The sequence below is a fragment of the Carlito syrichta genome, unplaced genomic scaffold (genome assembly GCF_000164805.1).
Source record: "Carlito syrichta isolate Samal-C Ts95f unplaced genomic scaffold, Tarsius_syrichta-2.0.1 Scaffold304400, whole genome shotgun sequence".
In the NCBI taxonomy this organism is placed as follows: domain Eukaryota; kingdom Metazoa; phylum Chordata; class Mammalia; order Primates; family Tarsiidae; genus Carlito; species Carlito syrichta.
This window is the reverse complement of record NW_007248496.1, coordinates 57207-69237: the sequence shown is the minus strand read 5'-3', so window position 1 is coordinate 69237 and position 12031 is coordinate 57207. Positions and strand designations below refer to the sequence as shown.

At 37.1% G+C, this 12031-nt stretch overlaps 1 protein-coding gene across 2 annotated transcripts in view; it reads right to left on the bottom strand.

The window, feature by feature from the left end:
• Window positions 1-12031, bottom strand: part of DCP1B (decapping mRNA 1B) — a 59101-nt gene that overhangs the window by 43022 nt on the left and 4048 nt on the right. Inside the window, exons 2-4 of one of the 2 annotated variants that reach the window (XM_008059849.2) lie at window positions 9753-9793; window positions 4841-4968; window positions 2321-2448 (exon numbers count right to left, since the gene is read on the bottom strand). In XM_008059849.2, the coding sequence (XP_008058040.1) occupies window positions 2321-2333 (13 nt within the window). In that variant the 5' untranslated portion in view covers window positions 2334-2448; window positions 4841-4968; window positions 9753-9793. The remainder of the gene's footprint in view (window positions 1-2320; window positions 2449-4840; window positions 4969-9752; window positions 9794-12031) is intronic. The other variant, XM_008059848.2, reaches the window with a different exon arrangement.

The following is a 12031-nucleotide window of genomic DNA, read 5'->3' as shown; positions in this document are numbered from 1 at the left end:
ATTTATGTCCTGTGCCCTCCCTCCCCTGGCAGTGTCCCACTACTGCCAATCCCTTTCTTATAGTATTATGATAAATATTTTGGGTCCCTTTACTTCCAGCTTATATATATGGATCTCCTTCTTCCTGGATGGGTTTATGTATCAATTACAATAGGCCAAGTTATGCTGCAGTAATAAATGACCTCCAAAATCTCAATGGTTTACAATAACAAAGACTTATTTCTTGTAAGTTACATGTCAATCAAGGGTCACTTTTACCTCTGTGACATGTTATCTTCAGTTCAGAACCCAGGCTGACAAAGCAGCCTCTGTGCAGAACACTGCTGGTCATCAGGGCAGAAGGAAAAGAGGCATGGTGAATCCTGAGCTAGTGCTAAAATGCTCTGCCCAGAAGTAACATATCACTTTCAGCCACATTTCACTGGCCAAAGCAATTCATATAAGTAAACTTGAGTTCAGTAGGGTGAGTACATAATATCCTCCTTCAGGGTGGGTTAGAGGGCAAATAACCAAATCATCTATCAATGCAGACATCAACAGAGCAGAGCTATATAATCTTCTACACAAAGGCAAAGTTAATAATTGTAAACAATACAGCTATCATCATGTCTTCCTCTTTGTTTATTCCATCTTTTTCATGAACTGCACCCTCATCCTCTTGAGTTTGTCTTTGTTATTTCTTTATTGTCATCTCAATAGAGTATCAGTAGAACTCTGTGGCAGACTGAGGAGTGTACTCAATCTGCTGTGTTTAATTAAAAGTTCACCAACAAATCACTTTCAAAGAGAATTTCCAGAACATGGCCTATTTAGAAGATGGGGCTACTCATAATTATCATGATCATTCAGGGTACCATTTCCATGATTTATAGTAGTTTTTCCCGAATCCTACAGATGTCAAAAAGGAGATGAATTACTACTTCTTTTTTAATACAAAATCACCCAATAAGTTTTAAATTCACTTTAAAACTTAGTGGAAGTTTTCTAAAACAACTTTGATCCTAAATATCTTGATTTTGTCTTTTCTGACTTGGTCTAAATTCTAGACTTATGTCTGCGATCAAATCAAGCATCTAAAAAGAACTTAATCCTAATCCTGTAACCCTAGATAATAATATATTCAACATGTTGGCTTAGCTCTGAAATCTCCCTGTCATTGCTATCTATAATTTATCTTAAGTATTATATTTGGGAAAATACATCTCTAAAATACATTTGTATATACTAAAATCTTATTTAGTGGTGGAATGGAAAAGACAGTAAGTAGTTAATATAGAGGAATATATAAAGTATATATAAATATAAAAAGTATACATAATATATAAATATAAAGTAACGGGTCAAATTCAGCTTTTTGTTAGTTTTTATTTGATAAAAACTAATCTCTAATAACTGAAATATGTTGGATTCTCAAAAACCAACAACTTGCTTTTTGAACTTTGAAGCATACCCTAAGAAGATCAAGTATATCTTAAAAGGTAAACTTTGCTCAAACGCATTATTCACTGCTAGTCTGTCACTGCTGGGGTCTGGGGTCTGAAAGTTAGGTCGTCTTGGCTCCAATGGGCCATCTCAAAGCAGTGGACCATGGTATATTTCATAATCCCTTTAACTTCCGTATCCTCATTTATAAAATAGGAATAACAGCATTGCCAAGAAAAAGTTATGAGAATGAAATGAAATAACCCATAAGTGCCTGGAAGACAATAAATGTTCAGCAGATGTTTGCTGAATGAAGGAATGAATGAATATTTTGCCCTTTTTTTGCCCTAACTTTAACAGATACCTTGTATCAACTCTACCTCTGTCTACTTGAAATGCCCAAATATGGCCTATGACATACATAGGCCATTGTGAAATGCCAAGGCTAAACAGAGAGATTCTTGACTATACAGACCTTGAGGGAATAGTTTAAAAAAAAAAAAATTCTGAGTGAGGCTGACTTTTTTGTCCAAAGAATTATAAACGAATCTATAACTTCATCAAAAAACATCTATACCATATGCAATTATTGTATAACATATTTGAGTTGTATAAAAACATTTAAGAGGTATCTGAGACTCCGACAGCACCTGTGGTAAACCCTTCTGTGCTCCTCTGATATCACAGATTGAAAAGGCTTTTACAAATAAATAACCTAAGACCAAATGACTTCGGCTACAAAGGCAATCAGTATCAGATATTAAGGAGAAAAAGAAAGCAAAATAAATCCAGAAAAGTAATAAGATCCATGCCCTTCCATTCTTTGTTGTTCAATGAATTTCATTTCTTTCTTATGGAAATTCATTAGAAACAGTTTACTATGCATCCCAAAGGCTACTTTCAATTCTCATTCATGTTTAATAGCAGAGAAAGCAGTACAGGTGGTGCAGAAAAAGCAATAGACTGAAATTAGAATGTGTGGGTTTGTCTGGAGTCTGCCATCTCATTGTATCTCAGTTTTCTCATCTGCAAAATGGCAGTGAAAATGTCTACTCTACAAAGTTGTGATTATTAAATATGGTAAAACAAATGAAGAGGATTATTAATGTGGAAAAATAAATAAAAATATAGAAAAATAGATGAAAACAGAACAGTGCTGTTCAGTAGAAATATCAGGTGAACCACAAATGTGAGCCCCATATGCAATTTTAAATTAAAAAATACAAAGAAGCAGGTGAAGTTAATTTAAATATTATATTTTATTTAGCCCAATATGTCCAAAATCATTTCAACATGTTAATCAATATAAAATTATTAATGAGTTTTTTGTTTTACATTTTTCTTCTTTTTGTACTAAGTCTTTGAAAATTGGTATGTATTTGACACTCACAGTACAGCTCAATTCAGACTAGCCACATTTCTAGTACTCACTAGCCAGGTGGCTAGTAACAATCACATTGGACAGCATATGCCTAGAACCATGGTGAGGTTGAAAATAAGTTTATTAGATTCAAGTACTATTTCCTATTAGATAAACCCTGTGGGACTTAGGAAAGTTACTTTTAAATGCGATACATTAAATAGAGCTTATATTTTTATATTTTTGGTATAGTACTTGATATAATATGTAATATATAATAAGAATTTAAAATAAAATATTATCTACACTAACTAGGCCATGTAGTTATCCAAATGATTATTATACATCACTAATATTCATGTATTCTATATTTACTTTTGCAGTTATTTTGTCTATTAGAATTTGAATTATCTATTAATTTGATAAACTAACTCTCTCAAAAAAGAAAATAAAACCTGACATAACTATAAGCACAAACAATTCAAACTGTAAGCTACAACTGGTAAAGCATACCTTCCAACAAAGAAATAGGACTACAAAACAGAGTATTTCTCTAAATTATAAAATTTTTCATTTCACCATCATGATCTATCATTAGTACGTCACATTAGTTTTAACAGATTTAATTTTTGTTCATAAAAATTTAACTGTAATCTCTAAATAGGCTGACCACTTTTCATGACAACTTAACTGTAAGCAAATTTAATTATAAATAAATATAGCATCATATTTAGTGTATTAAAATGATGCTATATTGACTTCAAAACAATTCATTGTGGTCAAAATGTCAAATATTCTTTGCATTACATTCCTTATTAAAATTACACCTAATAGTAAACTGTAAGCAAATTCTTTTATCTTGAGCTCAAAGAGTAGGATGAAAAATGTATAGAAAACATTTCTTAACTACAAGGTCTTTTTGAAAGCTGTCCACAGCTGGATGCAGTGGCTCAAGCCTGTAATCCCAACACTTTGGGAGGCTGAGGTGACGGGAATGCCTGAGCCCACAGGTTTGAGAATAGCCTGGGCAACTTGGCAAGATCTCATCTCTACAATTAAAAAAAAAAAAAAATTAGCCGGGTGTGGTAGTGTGTGCCAGTAGTTCTGGCTACTTGGAAGGCTGGGGTGGAAGGATCACCTGAGCCCAGCAAGTTGACACTGGAGTGGCCGTGAGTGTACCACTGTACTCCAGCCTGGGAGATAGAATGACACTCCAACTAAAAAAAAAGAAAGCTGCTCACAGGGCACAAGTGCACGTACATGTGCGTACACACACACACACACACACACACACACACACACACACACACACACAAACACATACATACACAACTATTTATATACTGAGTAGTATGCTGTTGTTTTCTGAATATGGAGATACCCCTGAAATTGGCATATTTTCATCAGACTCTGGACTATCCAACAGTCCAACAGAGTGGTCAGAAAAGATGGGAGCAAAATGGAGATAGAATATTAGACAAGTGACCACCACCTCATTTCAAATCTGAAAGGACCATTTATTTAGTTACTTACTAAAACCTCAACATTATAATGACTATTATGAAATACTTTATGGATAAAAGGAACATTTTAGACTTTGATTTTTCATTTACCATGCATTCAGACGATGGTACTTCTAGAATATGGGCCTTCTCCCTCAGATATCTTATTAGTATGCTTTGCCAGAAGTGGCATATAAGGAATATAGCAGATCATTAATTTTATGTTCGGTGGCACCACCTATGTGTCCCTCTGTAGTCTCCTAATCAAGAATTTACCTCACCCATCCCTGCTCAGTCTTAAGATCAATGATGGGTTTACAGACTAGGAAAGCTGTGGAAGACAGGGTTTAAAGACATATCATCATCTTCACATTCACTTAAACTTTTTCAAGGAAGAAGCCATTCCCTCAATTAGGCACGCATTTTCCAAGCTAACAAATGCTGACCCCTAGAGTCACTGACACTAAACGCAAACACAGTGGCATACACTGTACAATTTTAAACACTTGGCCAAACTTCAGAAGTAAAACTACCCAGCGTAGTAAGAAAGACTCACATCTGGCATTCCTGTAGAGAAGGAAAGGGTCCTGGAGCTGGAAATCCAGGTCTTTAGTAATGGGTTCAGTCCTATTTTCCATGCTCAGCCTATTCATAATGGTGAATCCGTGCTTTGGAGAAGCAGATCTAAAAATCACAGGGGTCAGGGAAAAATTAACAGACAAGTTGCTCAGTATACTACCTTTTCAGTATAACTACCTTCTGATGTGTCTCCTAACCTTTTTGTATTGTATACAGTTTTAGACAAGCAGATTGCATACAAACAAATTATTTCTTTACCACTGGTGTTCTTATATATTAATTCATATGCAATACAGCATGATAGTCATAATTCTTCTGGTGAAGTTGAGTCATACTTCTTTAAACTGTTTGTGTGTATATACATATCTTGTTTCCCTACCTACGTTGTAAATTCTTTTTTTAGACAAAGATGGTAACTACCTTTTAAAACATTACTGACTTTTTATTATTTTTATTTTTACTTTTTTTGAGTTGGAGTCTCACTCTGTCGCCCAGACTGGAGTGCAGTGGCCGCTCCCGGCCACCGCAGCTTCGACCTGCTGGGCTCTGGCGATCCTTACGCCTCACCCTTCCAAGTAGCTGGAACTACAGGCGCGTGCTACCACACCCGGCCAATTTTTTGATTTACTGTAGAGATGAGGTCTTGCCAAGTTGCCCAGGTGGGTCTCAAACCCGTGGTCTCAGGCAATTCACTCACCTCGGCCTCCCAAAGGCACGGGATTACAGGCTGAGCCACCGAGCCCAGTTACTGACTTTTAAATAATACTTTTAAATAATTAATTTAATTAATTAAAGATACTTTTAAAGAATCTTGGTAATTAATATAGAGTGTACTTCGCAATTGTACAAAGAAAACTTTCATACAACATGTTAATGTCGGCCTGAAACTGAGAGCTGCAAAATCTCTTAAGAGAAATGAGGCAACTCTGATCGATGAACTTATGAGGAGCTAAGCATAAACTAAAAGTTTCTGCAATAGTGCAAAGGACAAGTATTTTATTTTCTTCAATATAAAGCATTTATAGTTTCATGGATTAATCTACTATAAAAGGTTTTCCCCTTGAAAATGTGGCATTTAGAGACTTATTTTCAATTCATTCAATAAACCCTGAATGTCTATTCTGCTAGGCAGAAAGAACCTGAATTATACAGAGTATGAACTCTAACAACTACGTGTGCATTTGTCTAGCCTTGGGTGACAGCCATATAGTAATTCAACTGCGCAACTTCTGGTGATAAATGAAACACCATACATTACACACTCAAGTTGAAGCAAGCAGAATTCATTTATTTGCTTTAAACTAGGGTGCTAGGGTTGTTATTAACAAACCCTCAGAAAGGTTATGAGCAACAGGAAGAAATGGTGTTAATATCTCACTTTTATTTTCCTTCTATTTGATGTTGATAAAGAAGTTAAATACAGCTATGTTACCACTGACAGGATTTTCTTTTGAAACCTCCAATTTTAAAATGGATGGAAGGCAATCCTTGCCTAGCTTATGTTACAAAAAGGTAAAGTGGTAGTAGGCATATCATCAGTACCAGAAATAATTATGATAATTACTTCCACCTAAATTCAGAGGAAGAATGAAAATGTACTCCCTAAGAGCTCTGTGAGAGGGTCTTCTGGAAGTGTCAAGTTCAGAAATCACCAGTGGGTGTCTCTCTATTACAGAAAGGAAGACGACATCGGAAGAAATAAAGAAATGATTTTTAAAATGAGATTGTTTTTATACAAGAATCAGAATTTGATTCATGTGTTTTAGTATCACAACACAATCTCACCTCTTTGATAACATGGGTATGATACAACCTCATAATTTAGAAAATGGGATAAATATGCCAATTGCGCTAAAGCAACTCTTATAAGAGAAATCATAATACATCACTGTCAGCTCCACTAGTTGTACCCAAGATTCCCTTTTGATTGTTATGTGCTTTGTCATTCCCTACTGAGGAAAGATCTCAATGTGCTGGAATCTGGTGGAGTGTGCTTTCTAGTTTTTGTTTTATTTTTTTCACAGGGGAGTGGGAGAACCACCTTATTCTTGAGAAGTTAGATTTGGGAAACAGATTAAGAGACAGGGAAAGATTTTTTTTCTCAATATAATAGTTTGTTTAGTAACAGCGCCATTAGAGACTTGAAGTATTATTAAGAAGTATTTGAACATACAAACGTACATTTAGTTTGAGTATGAAAAAGAAAATATTAGCCAGGCTCGGTGGCTCAGCCTGTAATACTGCGCCTTGGGAGGCTGAGGTGAGTGGATGGCCTGAGTCCACGGGTTCGAGACCCGCCTGGGTAACTTGGCAAGACCTCATCTCTACAATAAATAAAAAAATCAGCTGGGCATGGTAGCGCGTGCCTGTCATTCCGGCTACTCGGAAGGCTGAGGCGGAAGGATCACCGGAACCCAACGGGTCGAGGCTGCGGTGGCCGGGAGCGGCCACTGCATTCCAGTCTGGGCGACAGAGTGAGATGCCAACTCAAAAAAAAAAAAGAAAATATTTATATAATTTGTTACTCTTCTGTATTTTAAAAATATCATTAAAAATTCCTAAAATCAATAATTAATACATATTAATACACCTTTTCTTTCATGTCTCAAAAGAGTAAAAATGGCCAGGTATGGTGGCTCATCCCTGTAATCCCAGCACTCTGGGGGGCCAAGGCAGGAGGATTGGTTGAGCCCAGCAGTTCGAGACCAGCCTAGACAACATAGCAAGACCCCTTCACCATTTACAAAAAAATAAATAAAAATCAAAAAGAGTAATAATTCTTGTGAGAAATGAATGAGAATGCATCCTGTGTGTATGGCACACAGTAGGGTTCCATTGTTTGGCTTTCTCTTGACACCTCCAAGTCCTCATACATCCCTGAATGAACTCACCTGGCGACATCCTCTGGTGCTGTGGGTGTCTGGGAACACAATATAGACTAACATGCCAATGCTTTTTGGGCATTCCCACTGCTTTTTTGAGACTGAAGAACCTGACTTCCTCTTCACAGAGTCCACTGGCCTGGCCTCTGTTTCTTCCCACTTCCACTGCTGCCTGCACTGAAACAGACCTGCCTTCCCAGGGTTGGCCTCCCTCATGTCTGCTCCGCCCCCCAGACCCTCAGTGTGTTTGTGCTGTGTCCACGGGCCTCTCTGTTCCATTCTAGTCCTGCTTTTCCCCTTCCAGCTGACTCTTCTGTGTATCCTTGCTGACTCTAAAGCCCAACCATTAGCCCTCATCAGTCTCCTCTTTATACTCACTCCTTCAGAGAATGTGTTTTGTCTCATGGGTTAAACTCCCAAATTACTTCAGACAACTCTCAACTCTCTCTCTCTAGGCCTGCCCTTATCCCGAGCATCTGGATACCTCCACCTGAGTGACCTGCTACCAAAATCACTGCTTCAAAATAAAACAAGACATATTCTTAAGCCAGATTCTTGATCTCCTATCTTTCTATGCCACCAATGCTTTTGTAATTCTCAGTTTCCATGTTCAAAACATTAATGTTATTTTTTAACTTCACCATTCCTCTACACATAGTCTTGCAAATGGCCTTTCCATTTCTATTTCTATCATTCTAGTCCAAATTCTCATCATCTCATGTCTACTCCACTGCAATAATCTTCTCAATGTCACCCTAACTCCAGTCTCTTCTAGAACCAATGCATCCCCTAATGCTAATACTGACTTTCCCATACATTTTCTCATAACTCTATTACTCTCCTGTTCATAAGCCTTCAAGGACTCCCTATTGCTAAGAAAACAAATCTCAAGATCCTTCGTCTGCTCTTCCAAGCCAGCAAATCTCTTTACCTTTGCTAACTAATAGGAACCCTCTGCACCAAAGTCATTTTCCTTAACTGGTTAAAACACACCAGGTTCTATGCCTCTGCTCTGCTGTTTTTCCTGTCGAGAGCACCCTTTCCTCTCCTCTATACAGGTTAAACTCTACCTTGCTCCTGAGGCCCAGCTCAAGACCCATCACTCCACAAAGACTTCCATAATCACAGCAGCCCATTCGCTGCTTATGACCTATCCACTGGCACTTAGAACAGCCTATCCTGTATTGCGGTCTATCTAAAATGTGAAAATATGTGTAAAAATATATATGCTTGTGTGTGTGTGTGTGTGTGTGTGTGTGTGTGTCTGTGTATGTGTTTTGTCTCCCCAGTGAAACTGTTACCCTTAGAATGGTTTGTATCAGGCCTTTGGATTTCATCTTTGCACCCTAACTGAAGGTGACAGGCTTCAGCTATGACATTTCACATGAATGTTTATGTGAATAAAAAGCTTATCTATTGCATCAGTATACATACGGTATGTCTCTGTAAGCACTTGTAATGTTAATAATACCTGATAAAAAGAAATGACTAAAAACATGAGTTTATTAAATCTATCCTGAAACATATTCTGTTAACTAGACAATGGAGGACTGAAAAACATCTTCAATTTCAGATTTTCCTTTTTTAAACAGTCAAGGGTGGAGGAAGAGTGATCAATAAAACCCTTTTCCAAATATTGATTAAATAATCTAATATTCCTCAGCGGTCTTGCCAATGTTCAGTACTCCTTGCCAATGCATTACATTCATTATATTTGGCCAGTCATTTGAATCAAAGGAGAAGTATTTAATACTATTTTAAACAGCACAGAGATTTAAGTTTATCTATATTGAAGTTTAAATTATATTCTGAAATTAGTATTCTTCAGAACATACCTGGTGACATTACTCAGTATTCCCTTCCTCATGTCAACTAATAATTTCAAACTAAGATTTAGTTCTTTTACTTCTCTGTGAACTAAAACTGTATTGAAGATGAATGACACAACTGAGCTAAAATATTATGTCAAAGATTGTCAGTTTGTTTATAAAAGTAAAATACTCTTACCTTGTGTAAACAAATAAGGTTCCTTCCACATCAGTCTTCTCCTAAGAAATAAAAATAAAACACACAACATATGTATGTTCCCCTCATTCACAGCAATAGAGAACATAAACTTCCTGTGGAATCAGAACTATATCCAGGTACGTGAAACTTGCCCTGGGCACAACATGAGGAGTTATTCTTCGGGAAAGGAGAGAGCAGGTCCTAGTCCATCCTCCCGGCTCTGCTGGTTAAGCAGCAGAGAGCAGTCTTTGTCCTTTACAAAACAAATCATCATTATCTCTCTTTACCAAACGCAGGGATAGCAACACACCTCTAGCTGAAACAACGAGAAAGTGTGCTCCATGCATTTCATTAGAAAGAAGAGATGGGAGAGAATAAGTGCACTGCCTTTTCCATCTACCAAATTAATTGTACAGCAACAGCAGTCACCGGTGTCTGCATTTCATTATCCTTCACTTGATTTTCCTGGTTCATTTTATCTGGCCATATCCTGTCCCTTAGGAGAGATGATCTGCCACTAACTCTCCTGTAACTGCTAGACAGAGAGGATAACCATGCCTCAGAGTTCTCAGATGAATCAGTCACCTACCTGGTATGGAATATTTAGAGTCAAGTTCTGACCCAAGATCTTTGAAGTAAAGTTAGAAGTATTACAAGTTAGGGCTCAAGAAGTTTGCCTGCAAAAATCTGGGGGAGGTGGCAAAGTTAAAATGGTAATTGAGTTAGTGCTCTTGGTATTTCTTCTCTATTTCTCCAAAGGCAGGCCCTGTTGATAACATTCATATATACAATGCATACTAAATACATATTTGAGGCAGAGGGGTGCCCAGCAATCTGTTTTTTATTAAATTGTCCAGGTGATTCTGATGTATGCTAGTTTGAGAACCACTGCCTGCATTCAATAACATATTCTCTGCCCATGAAACTATATTTGAAGTCCTGAAAACAAAATCCGTTATGGCACAAATCATATCAAACTATTATCAAATATTGTTTATTAAGAGTAAATGGCTTAGGAGGTGGAGGCGAGAGGATTGTTTGAGCCCATGGGTTCGATACTAGCCTGGGCAACTTGGCAAGACCTCATCTCTACAATAAATCAAAAAATTACCCAGGCATTGTGGCATGTGCCTGTAGTTCCAGGCTGAGGCGGAAGGATCACCTGAGCCCAAACAGGTCAAGGCTGCGGTGACCGAGAGCACGCCACTGCACTCCAGCCTGGGCAACAGTGAGACTCTGGCTCGAAAATAAAAAAAGAGTAAAAGGTTACAAAAAAATCATTACTTAGTAATATATGCAAACAGAAATAATTTACAACAGTTAAAACAATTTTAGCCAGTCTTTTTCCTAAAAATATAATCATAGGTAAGAAAATCGGGGAGTTTATCCTTAAACTGGATTTACTATGAAGTTTGTAGCAATCATTCCAGTGTACTGTGAAAAGTATCCTTGTTTCACAAATGTGGCCCATTTGCTACTATGCTTTGAAAAATACCTTGAGTCAAAACTGAAAAAAGTATATACAGAAACATTACTTATATTTCTTTGTAAACAAGCATTCATTCTTATCTGTTGAGAAATCGATATGCTGAGTCCACTAAGAATTACTTAAATTCAAGCTACCCCAGTGTTAATCATTGAGACAATGGCCACTACGATAGAATAAATGCTAGCTAGACAGTCTAAGAATTTGAGTGTCTTCTAAAGTTTTCAAGTATTTTCCAGTCCACAAAGCATTTGAGAATACATTTGTAAAAACTAAATATTTGATATTATCCATTACATTGTTAGAAAACCGAAGCCAAGATAATACAGGTGATGTAACTAGACTTTGAAGAACCTCTGTGCATAATCAGGATCACTTGCTACAAGATCAAAACACATTCTGTCTTCCAGTATTTGACCTTGGACTGTTTCACCTTAGAGATCCAAATAAGCGTGTGTGTGTGTATACTTATATAGACACACATATGTACACACACAAACACACACATATATACCAAGGGTGCCAAAAAATGTATACAAATTTTAAGAGCTGTAAAGAGATGTTTGTCATAATCAGAAGTGTCTGGATGCTGACGGTAACCACTTTGAGCACCTCTTGTAATTGCACTTAAAGTCAAACGTGACTTGCATTCATCTTATTGGGTATTACAATTTTAATAGTTTCTTCCTTTCTTAAAATGTATGGCCACGCTCGGTGGCTCAGCCTGTAATCCCGTGCCTTTGGGAGGCTGAGGTGAGTGGATTGCCTGAGCCCGCAGGTTCGAGACCTGCCG